The 17,711-nt window shown below is 35.8% G+C and overlaps 2 protein-coding genes and 2 pseudogenes across 2 annotated transcripts; 1 reads left to right on the top strand and 3 right to left on the bottom strand.

Moving 5' to 3' along the window:
• Window positions 1-2,321: 2,321 nt before the first annotated feature.
• LOC116107799 lies at window positions 2,322-3,794 on the top strand (annotated as a pseudogene).
• Window positions 3,795-4,690: 896 nt separating this feature from the next.
• Window positions 4,691-7,875, bottom strand: LOC116107801 (annotated as a pseudogene).
• Window positions 7,876-8,004: 129 nt separating this feature from the next.
• On the bottom strand, window positions 8,005-11,633 carry LOC116107802 (protein SCO1 homolog 2, mitochondrial). The gene is made up of 7 exons (XM_031394091.1): window positions 11,445-11,633; window positions 10,687-10,819; window positions 10,460-10,535; window positions 8,902-9,102; window positions 8,733-8,822; window positions 8,493-8,625; window positions 8,005-8,387 (listed from the first exon to the last, which is right to left on the bottom strand). The coding sequence occupies exons 1-7, from the start codon at window positions 11,513-11,515 to the stop codon at window positions 8,276-8,278; spliced, it is 816 nt and encodes a 271-aa protein (XP_031249951.1). The 5' UTR covers window positions 11,516-11,633; the 3' UTR covers window positions 8,005-8,275.
• A 2,525-nt stretch (window positions 11,634-14,158) lies between these two features.
• Window positions 14,159-15,709, bottom strand: LOC116107816 (succinate dehydrogenase [ubiquinone] iron-sulfur subunit 3, mitochondrial). Its single transcript, XM_031394104.1, has 4 exons — window positions 15,437-15,709; window positions 14,946-15,184; window positions 14,632-14,841; window positions 14,159-14,345 (listed from the first exon to the last, which is right to left on the bottom strand). The coding sequence occupies exons 1-4, from the start codon at window positions 15,707-15,709 to the stop codon at window positions 14,159-14,161; spliced, it is 909 nt and encodes a 302-aa protein (XP_031249964.1).
• Window positions 15,710-17,711: the final 2,002 nt, after the last annotated feature.

Below are 17,711 nucleotides of genomic sequence, written 5' to 3'. Positions count from 1 at the left end.
AAGCGTGGCTGGTGAAGGTCCTGTGCGGTTGGTTGTTGATTTCTCAGCTCAGCCACGTTCTGTGTACCGCTTGCGCAACTATTGTTCTAATCATCTCCACCAGTTGGCCGGTCTTGGGATTCGACGTTCCTATCCCTTGGTTATTCGTGGCTTGCTGTTCGGGTGGCACTAGTGGTCAACGCCCAGCGGCATCTTGTTGCAAATCCTTGTGGGTGGTTTCCACGTTGTCGTGGTTTCTGGTGGTGATTTTCGATCTTGTACGCACCATTGTGGGCTTAGAGTGATCGGGTCACTAAGATTGCTTGCCAGAAATTTTGAGATTTTGGCGGAGGCCCTCCTTTTAGCGCCAAAATGTTGATGCAAAAATACACTAACTTGAGTTATCCGATCGACCATTGTCAGGATTGGAATTGATGTATGCATGATTACGGGTAACCAGCAATATGTAAATGGAAAATGCAGTAAAATATATGGCAAGAAAGTTTTAAAAGTCGTTCGGCGAGTTGCACTCTTAAGCCTACGTCCACTGTTTTTGTATTTGCAGTGAGAGCTTACAATGACAGTCCTAGAATAATTTGCTAACCCCTTTCTTATCGTTGGAGGGGGTTTATATACAGATTTTGTACAAAGGAAATATCAAAAATAAAGGGATTACAAATAAGCTTGAAATGCAACTCCGATATTCTCACGATTGGGTGTTGTGATTGCACAAGGACTGCTATCCAGTAGCGGATCCAGCCACTTTTTGGGTGGGCCATGGCCCACTCTCAATTTTTTTTTTTTAATATTAATATGTAAATTTATATATTTTGGCCCACCCTAAAAAAAATATTAATGGACAAAAATAGTAATGTATAATAAATTTTTATTTTGGCCCACCCTAAAAGAAATTCCTGGATCCGCTACTGCTGCTATCGATCTAATCCTTTCTGAGATACTCGAGATCTGAAGTTATCTGTGAATTGGTTGCACAACTGTAAGGATTATAGTCGCGACTAACTTGTGCTAGGTCGAGTTACAACTCTACGAGCTTATGTTGGGTCAGACAATCAGAAGAGTCGAACTGATTCTAGATCGAGCTATAACCTCACAATTCTCTGAGCTTGAAGGAAAAATCACACACAACAAGGACGTTGGCAAACATGTTGGACTAGCTTTTGTAATTATAAGCACTGTTATTTGAGGTTTTGTAAATGTAGAATAAATTGATCTTGCTTCTGGACACTAAACCGAAGATTAAATCTTTAATTCTTTTCTTAATGGTTACAAACAAAGGAACACATGTAGATCTAATGCTTGGAAACTCTGACAGAGGAGAAGTCAGTTTCTGAGCCATAAGGATTGTCCTGGGATTGTGATTGGGAATTGGGGATGTGGTGCTTTTGGGGGAGATCTTGAACTAAAGGCAATAATTCTGTGGCTTGCTGCCTCACAGGTAATTATGCTTTATTAGAATGCTGTATAAGGCATTGCTGTTGTTTGAGTATATTCTCGAGTGAGCAGAAATAAAATAAACGGACAGGTATTTGAGTCCTTACAATGTCAAATCATTTTCATTAAATAAACTTTTGTTTGTTTAATAAACATGAATATGACGAGTGCGATTACGTCCTTACCCTGTTGAAAAATGTTGTTTTGCCTACAAATGTTTTTTATAATGGTGAATCACCAAATACATGATCACCTTCAAGTCAACATAGAATCCAGTGATTTCCGTGATTGCGCGTCAAAGTCGGACTGATCGAGTGTTGATATCCCTTCACCTATAAAATAGCTGTTAAGTAGGTCGTAGCAAGCTTCATGCACTTCCGAGCTCTATGTCTTTGCGAGTTTCAAAATGCAACGAGCTTTAGATTACTGCAAGGTCTACGTTGTAATAGCGAGTTTAACGTTGTTCGAGCTACCAAAACTTCCGAGCTTTAAATCAAACTCACGCACAGCACCCTTGTTACGTTAGGACACCTAATTGGTCCGTCAGCAACATAAGACTTTAATTTTCTAAAGGTGTAATATTTTCCATACGCTGCCTCAAATCAACCTTAATATTCAATGAGTAATGCTACAGCCACCGATGGTAGTGCACCGAATTTGTGAACCGAATAACGTGGTAAAATCTTGACCGTTGATTAATATTATGTTAAAATTAATCAACGGTCAAGATTCTATTATATTATTCGGTGTACAAATTTGGTGTACTATCGTCGTTGTCTGTATTATTTTCCATATTCAATTAGTCAAAATTGCCGTCTGGTAACTTTTGCATATAAGTCTGGAAATAGCACTAGGCAACTCACTCGCTAACAGAAACAGCAAAATTATAAATGGCAACGCAAGTGAAGCTGTTGGGATTCTGGTGCAGCCCCTTTTCGTTTCGAGTAGAATGGGCCTTGAAGCTGAAGGGTGTTGATTATGACTACAGTGAAGAAGACATCTTTAACAAGAGCTCCACTCTACTGGAACTGAATCCAGTTCATAAGAAGGTTCCTGTGGTTGTTCATGATAACAAAGTCATCTCTGAGTCTTTTGTTATTCTTGAGTATGTCGATGAGACTTGGGAACAAAATCCATTGCTCCCTAAAGATCCTTATGAAAGAGCCGTGGCACGTTTCTGGGCTAAATTTGCTGAAGAGAAGGTAACTTTTCTGTTCATTCGTATTGTTGTTACTTTCACAACTCGTTTGCAGTTGAACATTTCTTTAGACTAGAAGAAAAATTAGCCAAGATCTCTAAACGAATTCGTTTTAGAAGTTGAAAATTTTATGAGATTAGAGTAGCTTCAGAGCAAACATTGCAGTTAACCAGAAAATTTACCCCATTATCTTTAGAAGAAGCTACTGCAACCTTATCTGGTTTCCTCTGTTACACTTTGGCCCACTGTCTTCTTTTGTTTTTTGTGTCTTTGCTTGCTCAGTCACAAACAACACCTGTGAAGCTCAAGATTGTTATTATAGAATCACATGTATTTTACATATGGAATCTAATTTCTATTAATTAAGATTTTAGATAATCCAGTTTGTAGGTTCTCTGTTTTACTTTCTCTGAATAATTTATGAATGCAAATACGATCCCACATCAGAAACACAGTTCACTCGAAACACAGTTCACTGTAGAATTGGAGAAGAGTGGGTGGCGAAGCGTTATTCCTGAGTAGATTAATTTTTATTCACCTAGTTTTTCATCGCCTATTTGATTTTGCCCATCTTTCTGTTAATACTAACACGATAAGGAACACATCTCATCATCTCATCAAAATTGAATAAATAGTTTTAAGAAATGATCCATCATCCGTATATAATTTTATGACCGTTCTGTTATGGTTGGTTTAGCTTTTGTATGCTTCATGGACTGCAATGAGAGAAGGCAGTGAAAGAGTCAATAGAAGCATTGGAAAAGATAGAGGGAGAGTTCAAAGAAAAGAAGCATTTTGAAGGAGAGAGCATTGGGTATTTGGATTTGGCAGTTGGATGGATTGCTTACTGGCTACCCGTCTGGCAAGAAGTTGGGTCTGTGCAGATTTTTAACCAGGAGAAATTTCCAGCCATTACAGCTTGGATGGCCAAGTTTCTCAGCCACCCAGTTATCAAAGACAACCTACCACCCAAAGACAAGATGCATGTTTACTTCGAGGGGCGCAGGGATGCCATATATAACTACTTCAACCCAAAGCCAGAGGATAATTAATGTTCAAATCAAGCTTGGAATGTAATAAAATTTTTATTTACAGAAAGTGTTATTTTTATGCTAAAAGTCTTGAAATGGTATTGAAATAAATGGATGCTGTACTTGTAAATTAATGCTAAATGTCTACTGTTTTCGTCGTATCCTGTGGTTCATGTCCCATAAGTAATCTAGCATCAACTTTAGCTTCAATATTTGGTATATCAATCTAAATTTGTTTTATCATATATATTTATTTTTAAAATTACATTTATAGGATAATTAGACGTAGAGTTTATTAAGAGCATCTCCAACGATACTCTTTATTTTAAAAAACATCTTTCATATAAATAAAGAGCATCTTCATTAATTTTTAAAATATAAAGTACATAATTTTTATTCAAATCCAATAGACTCTTTAAATTTAATAAAGATGTTCTTTATTTTTAAGAAAGGGACTTAATGAAAAAGAGAATTAATAAATAAAATGTATAGGAACTTATAGTTTATTAATTAAAATTAGGATAGAGAGTGAAATTTGACTCTCTAAATGTGGAGAGTCAAACTCACTTTCTAATTTATATTTTAAAGATGAAGAGTCTGTTGAACTCTTATTTTTATGAATAAACTCTTTATAATAAAAAGTTTGAGTCATATAAAGAGTCATTTAAAGATGCTTTAACAACCCATTTATGTCTTCATGAGAGGGCTTCTAGCGGCGTGGCTTTTTCTTTGGGCCATGTTTTATTGTTGCAATGTTGCGCCTGGATTCTCAGCCTGTTTACTTAAGGCCTCTTGTTGTCTCATTGACCTGTATTGATCATATTGTATGGAAAAATTTTGCTCTTATAAATTTGTTGTATTTTATAATGTTAAGGAAGATTTTTTATATGAAGAGAATATTTTCTAAAATGAAAAGTAAAAATTATAGAACAAACTGGTGGCAAAACTGGATAAACCATCATAGATGAAACATTTATTTTGATTGTTGCCATAAAACTTAGGAACGCGCTCCGGCAGTCTAGTCCTTCCACAACCCCATTAGTATTAAGGGCTTTATTTCTTAACCTCTACGTACATAGTCGTCCATACGGACGTATTTTGTTTACAAATTACAACCATACACTTAGGGCTTAGCTCAGTGTATCTCCCTCTCTTCCCTCTCCCTCTGTCTCTCCCTCTCTTCCCTCTCCCTCTGTCTCTCCCTCTCGCTTTGACTCTCTCGCTGTGAGCTTGACCCTGGAGCGAAAATTGTCGTCTCAGACCTACTCTCTTTTAATCTCCGCGCATCTTCTCTGGATATATCAAACGAGTTCCTGATTACATCCAATGGTAGCGCTCTAAACACTGAGACACGTCCAGCCAGCTGGCTGGTCTGGCTGAGTCCATTGGTCTTGAATGATACCCACTCGAATTTATCGCTGCTTGCTCTCTTCACCACTGCAAAGTTCTGTGGAACAACCACAAGCTGACCCTCACGAATTTCCTCATCGAATACAGATTCTCCATTCTCTGAGACAATTTGAATCCTGCCATTGCCCCTTGTGATGTAAACTATGCTGTGAGTATTCACGTTCCAGTGAGGTGCCAGGATAGCATCCTGACAACATGCAAGTATATAAGCGTTTTTATTAGTTAGAAAATTCAATTTAAAAATAATTGTGCACACTTTGACAGTCTAATATGTATTTAATTATTTTCTTACCCTGTGAAGTACTCCTTTCTTAGCACTAAGCTGCAGGAATCTAAGGATGGGTAGGTTTAAGGCATTGACGCTAGAGACGCGTCCACCACGTGGGTTATAGACATCAGCGCGTGATGGGTCATTGATGTTGTACGTTAGCGTCATTGTGCAGAAGGTTTCCTCTAAACCATTTCTCTGTCTTCGCTCTCTTTCTTCTTCGTATTCTTGTTCTTGTTCTTGTCTGTGTGGTGATAGTACCTCAAGGTCCTCCTGAACTCTGACAATAATGCCCCTCTGCCTCTTCTCTTTCTGCAGTCTTCTGGCTAGCTGAGTGTCTATGTTGAAAGATTGTGCAAGTATCTCCTCGTCGAAGGCGCTCAAGATATTGTTGCTTTGCTGTCCCTGCTGCCCTCTTCTGCTGCTTTGGCTTTGGCTTCGGCTTCGGCTTCGGCTTCGGCTCCAGCTCTGACCACCACCTTGAATTTCTTGTTGTGGGCTTCCACCCAGGACGAATTTCTTCAAAATGAATAATTTACAGAATTATAGACAATATTGCTATATATACTAAGTAAATTCATTGAATTAATGTTGCTTTTGTTACCCTAAGGTACTGGTCGAGCTGGTTCTCGGAATTGCCAACGTCCGCAAGTGCGACCAAAACAAGCTTGGACTGGCCATTGTTATAAATCTAGTGAGCTACTCCTGCAGGCAATGCAATGACATCACCCTCCCGGATAGGCCTGACCTTTTGGTGCTGTTCTCCTGATTGCTGACTCCTTTCTGATCTTGAGTGCTGTGACCGTGACTGTGACTGTGATTCTTCTTGGAATGTCTCAGGACAACCTGGGAATACAGCTCCATGAATGCCACTACCTGAATTGACCATTACAAAAATGTTATTTTCATATGTTAGGATAATATCAAAATGTAATTACAGATGTATATCACATCTTAATGTTAGAAAAAATAAGCATTGAATTTGCCTTGAACAACGTAGACTAGCTCAGGAGCATTGTCGTATGAAGGGACTAAGAGGCCTCTGCTCTGGATAGTGTGGCGAAACACAGCGACATTAGCGCATTGTAGTTGTTCCTCATTCTGGTCCCAGAACTCGGTAACACCAGCCTCAGATTCAATCCTCCTCTTGGGCTCAAGAGCATTGAGGTTCTGGATTTGGCATTGAGTCTGGAAGCGTTGCTGCTGTTGTCGTTGCTGTGAATTTACAACCTGTTCTATCTGAGCGAAACTGCAATGAAATAGAAGAAGAAAGCCTAGACTAAAAGAGAGCAAAGAAGAGTAACCCATGATTAGCTAGGTAGAGAGAATAGAAATAGAGATTGTTGTGAAGAAGATGACTACAGAGAGTGGTATTTATAGGTGAAAAAATTAGTAGATGGTTCAGGAAGTGGCGAATGGTTATGTTGAAGTTTTTTTGGTTTTTATGCATGCAAAAGTGTCATTAAGTCCTAGCTTGTTAACACATAATAGATGCTTCAGGGGTACGTGGTGGTTTTGAGCTCAGAATATTTCATGCAATAGGGAATGTTCTTTCGACTGAATGTAGATGGATTTCGAGCCTCTAGGGGCAATGGAACATCTTCGAATAATAGAGATCGCTCAATATGACGTGTTACATTTCCTCGATGTTTGTCTAAGTTCTTCCTGATCTTGTCTCTATTTTTTTTTTTTTAATCCGGATGTTCGAGTCAGTTTATGCGTATCTTAACTAATCTTCGAAGTCTATTAAACACCCTACAAGTCTAAAATCACAACCTTAAATAACAGTGCTTATAATTATAAAAGCTAGTCCAACATGTTTGCCAACGTCTTTATTGTGTGTGACTTTTCCTTCAAGCTCAGAAAATTACGAGGCCATAACTCGGTCTACAATACTTAAAACAGAAAATTCAAAATGAACCGAATGTAATGTTCCAAATTTTCCGGTCTGGTTTGATCCTTTCGATTTGAATCCAATTGGTTCAAATATTTAATTTATTGATTTGATGGGTATGCTTGGCTGTCAAGAAAATGTGGGAAAGTTAATAGTCAATGGACAGAAAAGGAGGATTGATTAAACTTAATTAATTAAAAAGTAATCTTGGCTATGAAAAATAGAGATTTTAAATTCTGAAAAAAATTGACCAAATTGATTGAAGGAGTCAATTTCAATTTCTGAAGAAGTGGGTCATTCAGTGAATTTATAGAATTAATTAGGCCCAAAGAAAAGTTCAATGGTGGGTAGGGGAATGACATTGACTCATCGACTCCATCGTCTCTAGAAACAGTTTGACATTTTGCATGCCAATTGGGGTAATGTTACCTAAATGATAAATAATTTTTTATTAAAAAAATACATGTTACAATATCCGTATAATAATATCAATCTGATAATGTTATCGGCCAAACTAACCTAATTCTGGAATGAGGCTTCAATCAAGATTCCTTTACTGAAGGCTAGTCATTGAAAGGACTAAACTGTTTTTTTCTTTTTTTCGATAACAGAGATATCTGAGCACAATTGCCAACCAACCCTACAAGCTCCCTCAACTCGAACACAAAACCCTTTAGTATAGTTAATCTCAATAGTTAAAGGACTTACCATCCAGCCATAAGGGGAGAGGTTTGATCGATAAACTTGTACTAATCACAATAACAAGATCACCTTTCCAAAGAAAAATTTTCATTTTCATTGTGAATTAGTTGAGTCAATGTATGATCCTACAAGGAAAAAATGTTAATTTGGTAAAAAAAAAATTGGCCAAGTTACACTTCAGCCAAGTGATTTGAATGTCCAACTCTTGTCAAGGACTTGTTAGATGGTATCAATCAATCCGAGTAAAAGTCATACATGGAGTTTTTTCTTCTCTTATTACCTGGAAAGGTCCGAAAATGATGTTGTTTCCTCGGTAGGTGGCTTGAAAGGGATTTGAATGATCAAGCTGCTAGAGTTTTCTTCAGTTGCTTTAGTATTTCTTCTGCTAGTTCTTCTGCAGTGTACTCAACCCCAAAACATCTAACAACCTCCATGTTTGGGTTCATCAAATACCTGTCGATTTCAACGTCACATGATCAACGAGCGCAAACCGAGAAAGACCTTAGTGCTAGCAAAAGTAAAGGAAAGAAATAATGGGGTCTGGGAGTTGTGACTCACATGCCGTGGGAAGACTCAACAAGATAATCACCCCCTTCCTCCTCGACCTTCTTGAAATAAACACGGTATTCCTGTGCCATCTGCCTTATGGCGCTATCTGGTCCTGTTAATCCCAATATTCTTGAATCGAACTCTACAATACTTAAAATAGAAAATTCGAAATGATCAGGTTAGGCAAATATTTCAATATAACAAATTCAAGATGCTCCACAAAAATAGCCTGTTGTAGGACTTCCAGACCTTTAAGGTAAGCACGGAGTTGTGCAGGTGTATCACGTTGAGGATCAATTGTAACGAAGACTGGTAAGACCTTAAGATTCTGTTTCAATTCTTCAAGTAAAATAAAACAATGTCAGAGATATATCAAAAAATTAAGGATAAAACATCTCAATAAATTAAATTGGCAAACCTAACATATCTACAGCCTTGGCCATTGTCCAGATTTGCTCAGGTCCAACATCAGGAGACGACGTATAGCCAAAGTATATGAGCACCCAATTCCCCAGAAAATTCTTTTCAGTAATTGTCCGATTCTCCGTATCAATTAGAGCGAACGGGCCACCTACAATTGGACCCTTGACAGTATCACAACCATGGTTCTTGCCCTTTCCTGGTCCAATAAAAAATGGACAAATTACAATTAGAAACTTCAATGATTGAATAAGTATTGTACACTTCATGTGCTTCTGCACGCAAAATCTTTTTCACAGTTGCATGGAAAGGATCATTTATTGTAAATGGATACTGTATTCTGTATACTGGTCAGCCGAATATAGGTAATCTTGCAAAGTAAATTCTTTGGTTCAAATATCAATTCATGCAACTAATCTCAAAGTTGCAAATTAGGAATACTCTTCTGGACTAGCATTGTTCCTATAAAAGCATTATTGCAGGTATGTACTCATTTTCCTAATTAATATGCCCAAAAACCAAAGAGCCTTAGCATTAATCCTCATGTTCAAATGCTAAAAACGACGCCTCTTAAGTGCTTAAGGTACTACCATATTACAAAACTAACCAACAGTACACGAGAACCACAAACATAACAAATTCATCACATTAAGGCTTCCGAACATTTCAGAACATAAAGAAAGTGGCTGCAATAACTCTAGTTGTAGTGAATATCCTAAAGTGTAGCAGCAAACATTTCATCTTTTTCAAGGTGAACTGTGATTGCCGGTAGGACTTGATCAAAGAAGAGTCAGGATTGATGGCAAAGAATTCATTAAGTACACAGTGCCCTAAATCCCTAGAACCATCAGATGGAAATGGTAATATGAATCTTACTACCATCAGATGGAAATGGTAATATGAATCTTACTCTTGACTAATGCTTCACTTTATATAATGATTTATGTTGAACCTATAATGTACCAGACACCCAATCTAATCCGAAATGTTTAGTTCATAAAGAAAATGCAAGGATACTATCCTACCATCTAGGACATGTTTGAGTAATTTTTACAACTGTTCATTATCCAGTGAATCGTTTTCAGAAGGAATATTTTTCTGCTCCATACTCTGTAGAAACTTCAGCAAAAGTTAAACACTACAAAGCAGCTAACTATGATGGGACAGTTAGAAAAGGAAAAAGCATACTGAGCTTAACAAGTTCTTTTGCAGGGCTAATGTGAAAATATTCCACTTCAAAAGTTTTAAAAATGAATTGCATTTTTTGGGGCATGGGTCAGAGATCTTATCCAAGCTCAGTGAGATCATGACTAAAAATCTAACAAACTCACACAAAAGGTTCCAAATTGAGTGAGCCAAATGCAGGAACATATCATCAGAAAGACTGGCATTGAAGATAGTTGAGATAAATGGTCTTGCAAAAGTTTTGTATTTGATTTATATGATGCAGAAAAGTTCTTGGTTTAACTCATGAGTGAAGACCAGGAAGAATCAATTTAAAATGGCAAACCTAAAGATCATAAGTCAGGTAATAATACTGAAACTTAAATTAGAACCTTTTGGAATAGCTCTCCTCTCGTCATTATAATGAACAATAGTTGCTAGTCCGGCAAATCCCAGCAGAGCAGCAGGCTGCAAAAGTAAATAAACAAATAAGGAACCAGTTAAAAATGGTTAATTACCAAGATATCTCTTTCCAAGCAGAACATGACAACTAATTTTCACGACTTAATGTCCGGCACATATCACTTAAGAAAAGAGAAAAGGGGCTAAGGTAGCATACAATGACATAAGTACTCCATGAACGAGGAGCCTTTGTTTCTACATTCATTACAGGACTACCATCTGGCATTCCATGATTCTGTCTTGAAGATTTCGTGTAGCTACAAGTCTGAACTCTCTTTGACGTATCAAACCTACACCAAATTTGCATAACCAAGAATAAATCTAAACATCAGAAACAAAGAAAATCAATGAAAAACACACACGTTTTTCGTTTCATATATAAAGCTAGAACTTCCTGAACCTTTCAACATTAATCTATGCCCACCAAAAAGCTAAGAGCAGAACAAAATCAGCCATCACTCCAAAAGTTGGAACCTCATTATCCAACTATATTCTCAATAACAGGAAAACCAATACCCCTAAACACCATTTCTTCTTCAAATACAGAATCTACACTACACAATCTCAAATTTAGAAACACTTTATATCTGAAAATTAACCAAACCAACAACTAATATCAAACAAACCCAATTCACAATGACAAGAGAGCAACTAAATTTACACCCAAGACCGTATTTTTATATAAAATATTAAACAAAACTTATCTGCACATTCCCAGTTCACAAATAGTAATAAAGCAGCTAACTTTACTCCCAAGAACAAATTTTAACACAACTCAACCACTTGAAACAGAACTATGAATCAAAACTTACATGAATCTACAAGAAATATGAATCAAAACCTAACATGAATCAGAAATTTCAAAACAAATATACAAAACAAAAACAGAAGGTTGAAAGGGTTTAAAGGAGAGACCTTCGAAGGAGATTCAGAGGGTGTCTGAAGCGGTGTTTGGAGGAAAATAAAAGAAAGCGAGATATGGGCATTTTTAGTGGGAAAATTTAGTGATGGGTTTGTCAAGAATTGTTCTTTAAACCCCAAAAACTCATGTTGATTTATTTTGAAAATTTTGCCTTGTTGCCGACGATCAAGTATATTTTGATTTTGATTTTGATTTTGATAATTCATTAAAACAACTATCTTGCTAGTAATAGTAACGGTGGGATTAACATGTTTTATTGCTATTAAGAGGTTATAATGATGTAGATAAAAAAGATTTCTTATTTTATAATTCTTATTTTAGTAGTGCAATATTAAGATTTCAATTTATGTTTTAATAATATTAGGGTTCCAATTCAACGCTTGAATTACCTACTTTTGAAACAGATAGAAGATCGTGTTTTGAAACCAACAAAGACAACTATCTTGATGGAATTATAAATATGGTTGTTGCATGGCAACTGATGTGAAGTCACAGAGAATTGCCAATTATTTTAAGCAGGACTTCCAATGTTGATAATTGCAAGTTACAAATGAAGTAGATGAGGAGAATCAAAGAGTCATTGTAGAATTAAGTAATTAGATTCGACAACTTCACTATACTAATCGAATAAATATTAATGTCTTTCTTAATCATCCAAATGAGTAACAAGTCATATATGATTTAACAAAAGAAGAAATCATTTCTACAATTAAACAATAAGAGAAAATAAATAATTATGAGGTTGATAGTACGAAAATAATAAAAGTTTCATGTCAAGAAGCTCCTCGAGAAGCTAGAAATGTTTTGGCTTTAACAAGACAATGTTCGTGCTAGTGAGTAATATACCTGCAAGTTAAAAGATATAATAACAACTCTAAAGTATAAATTATTGTCCTAAACAACTTCAGATAAATATTTTATTTCATCTTAAACCTAATGTAACATACCATATTTTTTTTTTTTTTTGTAGTATACAAATAATTATTACTATGTGGATGCAATTTTCCTTAAGACAAGAATTAGAAAAATTATAACTTATTACAATGTGGAGTTTATTCTTATTTATAACTATCCCAAAATTAAAAATATAATTTTTTATGACTATGCAGAGTTTATTTCAATATAGAGTATCACTGTATAGAGGTTTTACTGTATTTAATATATAAAATTAAAATTAATAAAATTTATTATTGTAAGAGTTTTTATTATATCACTTGGGACAATTTTTAATGTGTTAATTTTGGGTGTTCGATATTAAGGTCAAATTATTCTCCACCATTAATTTGGGTTGTATAAATTTGAAGTATTTTTTTCCAATACATAAAATATATTGTATATTAATCAGTCTGAATTCTAAATTTTTATCATTTATCAGTATGTTTCTGAAAATTGTGGCATGAATATTTAAGGTAATTCTCTTGTATATATATCTATAAAGCTTTAAGGAAAAATCCCATTTATCAACTTTCAGGTGCAGGACTTTACATAAATAAGCAAATTTTAATCTTAACTAATTTGATTCTTGAATAAAATATAAAAAAAAAAAAAAAATTGCCCAAAATTCTATACTTTGGAATTTGGACTGAGTAACTGTTTAATAAGACCTTTAAACTTGCTTGAATTTGTTATTTGATTAGTGTAAAGACAGATTAGTGAGGAAATATAAGAAAAACACTCATTTCCGAGTGGAGTGATGGGACTCTTGAGTATATTATTGAAGAAATCTTGAGTTCAATTTCTTTCAATTATTAATAGAAGTTGGTGGAACTCTTAAGTATATTATTGAAGAAATCTTGAGTTCGATTTTCTTCAATTATTAACAGAAGTGATCAGTAGAAAGTTTATCTGATCGTTAACTTTAGGTACAGGAGAGAGTTTACCTTATTGTTAACTTTGTTGATGCTCGATTTTGACACCAACTATTCGCATGTGAGAAAAGCTAAACGGACTTAAAAGTGACACGTGATATGAAAATGTTCAATTAAGTAAAAGGTGAGAAGCAATGTTTAAAGTAGTTTGGATGCTTAGAAGTAAATCCTACGTCCACTGATGTTTTATTAATGAATAAGATCAGGTCGCATTATGCGAATTGAGTTACAGCTTAGAGAATATAAGGGATAGAGAAAGAGAGAGAGTAAGCTATTCCAGCATGAAATTAGTCAATCCCGCAAATGAAAGAGAAATCCTCTATTTATAGTGGGATGGACCAAAGTTATAATTACTAAATTTGCTAGTGAGTGGATACCGTGCAGATCATTCTCTACATCTCATTAGTCACCTACCCGAATGATTTTATTGACTTATGCAGGGATTTGACACGTGGACGACTTCCAACCATCCGCTAACTTGGCACTCACCCACTGCACTGATAGGGCATGCTACTTATGTCATTATGCGAGGTGAACGCACCTGAACGGTCGCAAAACCTTCCTAAGCTCTGACCATCCAATGCTGACAAGATTATATGTCAGCCCTATTTTCTTAAGCATAACAAACTTTAAGAGCGGTTTCAAACACTCCAATTAAAAAAAAAAAAAATCTCGTTTCTTTATGTCCCATGTAACAAAAGCATTATAATTAACAAGCATGTAAGTTGTGTTACAAGTCTCTCATATTAAATAAGAACATGAAAACAGGAACATAAAATTAGATTATTGGCTTTAATTTTAAGTTGTTTGGTAAGGCTGCATGGAAAGAGTGCTCAATTTTACATGCTTTCAAGCCATTTTACTGGTTGAGAAAGCAAGCGCTTAGTCTTCATTTTGTTAATGGCATCTGCAGGATTCAAACTTTTGGGACATGTTGCTGTGCAGTTCTTGATCGTTCTGCATCTGTATAATCTCTTCTGGTTCTCTGTCAACGCTTGCAATCGCTCGCCCGTGAAATCGTCCCGGCTGCAGTCGAAAACAAACACACCTTCTTTAGTTCAAACACCACAGGCAGTGTATATTCACAAGTACTAACAAAACCAACTCAAAGCTCACAGCAAACCGTTTGTTCGATACCTTACTATGCCCTTGAGCACTCGACCTTCGGGGGTTTCGAGGATGAAACTTTTGTGATATAAATGTAGTGAAAATAAATGTTATTCCTTGTTAGGAGTTTTATGTCCTCTCCAAATTTTGAGGCATTTCGACATATGATTATTTGTAAAGCAGGTGAGAATGTGGAATGAGTTACCTGTCGCGGATCCATCGATAAGCATTGAACAAAGCTGCAGGTCCAAGGAATTCCTCAGGGTTCCACCAATAGGAAGGGCATGAAGTAGTGCAACAAGCGCATAATATGCATTCGTATAGACCATCTAGCTTCTTTCTGTCTTCAGGTGATTGCCTGTACTCTCGCCCATCCTTGGGCGGCTTTCTGGTCTTAAGCCATGGCTCAATCGTTCTACATATGCCATTACAATATACACAAAATTGTCAGAACTCTAAACAACGGTTTGGCAATGAATGAAAATTATGAGAGCTTGGAGCTTAGGTAGCTCAACTTACTTGTATTGCTGGTAGAAATTGGTGAGATCAACAGCAAGATCTTTGATGACAAACATATGAGGCAAAGGAGTAATTATAGTGGGCTTGCTGGTGTCTCCATCAATGGGTTTGAGGCATGCCACAGTGTTAGTCCCATCAATGTTCATGGAACACGATCCACATATCCCTTCCCTGCATGACCTCCTGTAGCTCAAGCTAGAATCACTCTCTGCTTTTATCTTCTGCAACGCATCCAAAACCTTTACAAAAGAAAGCATAAGATTAGATTTATACTTTTTCAAAGACTGACGGCCTGGGACGGAGCCAGAAATTAATGTTAGTAGCCAGAAGTTAAATAATTTAATATTATTACATAAAAACTGAGTGAGTGAGATTATAACTAATTTAATACAGTCAGATAAAAAAGATTAGATTTTAATTGGGGTCAATAGCCCCCACTCTCCCCTTAACAGGTCCATCCTTACTACTAAAGTGTTTGGAGTCAAATTTACCATGGGGCCACAATCGGAGAGATCTACAAAGTAACTTTGGAGAAAGGGCTTGTTGGTGGGGTGGTCGGGGCTCCATCGATAAATCCTGAACTCCTTGACCAGCTTCTTGATGTTAGTTTTAACAGTGGCATGAGTGTCAAGAGCTATTTCTGCATGTTGTTGTGCAGCTGGGTGGCCTTCGAGAATTGGAAAGTCTGATTGATTCTTTGGTTCCGATCTTGACAGTACTCGAGTCACCCTGTTGATGCCTTGGCGTAGCCAGCTCTTTGACATAGGTCTTCTGTTTTTTTATTCTGGCGATTCCAATGGAAAAGCTTTGAGTTTTATCTTGTTTGATTCTAAAAGAAAAGATGGTAATTTGCATGGGAAGAGACACGTGGTACTTTGCATGGATGAAATGTGTTGGGAGAATGTAAATTGTGATGTCAAGATTCTCCCAAATTACCAAGTATTTTCCATTAGAGAATTCCAAAATATGAATCCATTTGCTCAACTTAGATTATACTAAAACTAGAGGAGAGAAATTAAACTTAAGATTACAAACTCATTATATGAAAATGAGATGAGTTAGGGGAAAGGATCCCTCAAATATTCTTAAAAAATCATCACTGGATAGTCGGATAGGGTGATAGAGACTCTTGGATTTATTACTCAAGAAATCTTGAATTCAATTCCCTTTGTTTGTTAATAAGGATGACCATTGGAAAGTTTATTTGATTGTTAACTTTAAAGTCTCGAAGATTAATCGAGATGTGTGCAAACTGGCCTAAACATCTCGGGAATAAAAAAATTAAGTGAGAAAGGCAACTTCAATAGGTGTCCGAAATTCCTATGAGAACTCTATGAGATTTGAGCCCATTTTGGACCCAAAACCAAGGCCTCTTCAAATTTAGCTCATGGGCTCACATTGAGTTATCAGTCTTCATTAAACCCAAAACAAAGGCCTCTTTAAATTGGGCTCATGGGCTTATTTTCAGGTTGGAGCCTTCATTGAACCCAAAACAAAGGCCTATTTCTTTTAATTGGTATGGGCTCTTGTTGAAGTTTGAGCCTTCATTGGACCCAAAAAAAATTCTCTCATCAGTGCAACTAGATAATTTTGTGGCCACAAATAATTGACACTAGACTCAAATTATCAGATTATAGAGTTAGCCAATTACACTTTTAATTTCATCAAATGATCTAGTCAAGTCCCCACACCAAACCCATATAGGCAGATAAAAAATCCGGTCTAATTTAACCAATCCGATCATTGTATTTTACTGTCTAAAACATATTCTTTTTTTAAAATAACGAATTTAGAATTGGTAAAAATACAAAACACGTGGTTAATTTGTCAAATTCTTGTTGGAAAATCAATTGGTCAGAGCCTTGGATCTTGTGCCGCAGATACGTAAGACCATTTTGACCTATCTTCTATTTAAGACTTTTAATATGTTTGACTCAAATCTCCTTGTCACCCCTTTAGTTTTGAATCTTCAACAATGTGATCCTCATGCCCAACATGTTGCATCCTAACCACTATAATTTATTTTTCCACATTTTTTGTGTTTAATTTCATGCCCACAACCACAACATGGTTCAATGGATCCAACTATCAAAAATCTAACAATATCTTGCCTTTTTATTGTATGCTTAACATAATCCAATCCATGATTATTAGAATCCTACGATACGCGATACATATCATATGATACAATTCGATAAGAATCGTCAACGATACATATCAGAGAGTGTATCATAAACTTTTCGATACATTGATATGTATCCTACGATACAATACGTATCCGTTTGTATCTTTAAAAATATCGATACGACTTTATTAATTTAAGCCAAAGGTTCAAAAAAATATTCAGGTCGAATCCGAGTCAGCCAATCCAGTTCACTAAAACCTGCACAAATTTACACATTTTACATGAAGAAAGTAAAAAGGAATATGTGTTGTCCAATTTGCATGATAATAATAACACAAGTAGAGTTATAGATATTGACATTGATATTGATCTTAGAAATGATATAAATTCTTAATTTTGCATTAATTTTGATTATGTAATACCATAATTTAAAGTCAATAATACCACAAAATTTGTTAATTAATTATGGGATGATATTAATTTTTAGAAAATATTTATTATTTTATTAATTTGTTTGAAAAATGTGTATCCTGCGATACGATATGATACGCGATACACGATTCGAAAAATTAGATTTTCGATACACGATACGATATACGATTTGACAACCATGATCCAATCCAGTTCAATTTAATGTTAAT

The sequence above is a fragment of the Pistacia vera genome, unplaced genomic scaffold, assembly GCF_008641045.1.
Source record: "Pistacia vera cultivar Batoury unplaced genomic scaffold, PisVer_v2 Contig548, whole genome shotgun sequence".
Lineage (NCBI taxonomy): Eukaryota > Viridiplantae > Streptophyta > Magnoliopsida > Sapindales > Anacardiaceae > Pistacia > Pistacia vera.
The sequence above is the reverse complement of the archived record's forward strand: the minus strand, read 5'-3'. Positions and strand labels throughout refer to the sequence as shown.

Excerpts from the sequence above, each read along its gene's own strand:
- LOC116107802 (XM_031394091.1), bottom strand. The coding sequence starts at position 11,515 with ATGCCCATATCTCGCTTTCTTTTATTTTCCTCCAAACACCGCTTCAGA. Across the intron at positions 10,536-10,686 it reads CATGGAGTACTTATGTCATT|CCTGCTGCTCTGCTGGGATT; the intron begins GTATGCTACCTT and ends TTACTTTTGCAG. Across the intron at positions 8,388-8,492 it reads GTTGAGTCTTCCCACGGCAT|GTATTTGATGAACCCAAACA; the intron begins GTGAGTCACAAC and ends TGAAATCGACAG.
- LOC116107816 (XM_031394104.1), bottom strand. The coding sequence starts at position 15,709 with ATGTCAAAGAGCTGGCTACGCCAAGGCATCAACAGGGTGACTCGAGTA. Across the intron at positions 15,185-15,436 it reads TCTCCGATTGTGGCCCCATG|GTTTTGGATGCGTTGCAGAA; the intron begins GTAAATTTGACT and ends TCTTTTGTAAAG. Across the intron at positions 14,842-14,945 it reads AATTTCTACCAGCAATACAA|AACGATTGAGCCATGGCTTA; the intron begins GTAAGTTGAGCT and ends TGGCATATGTAG.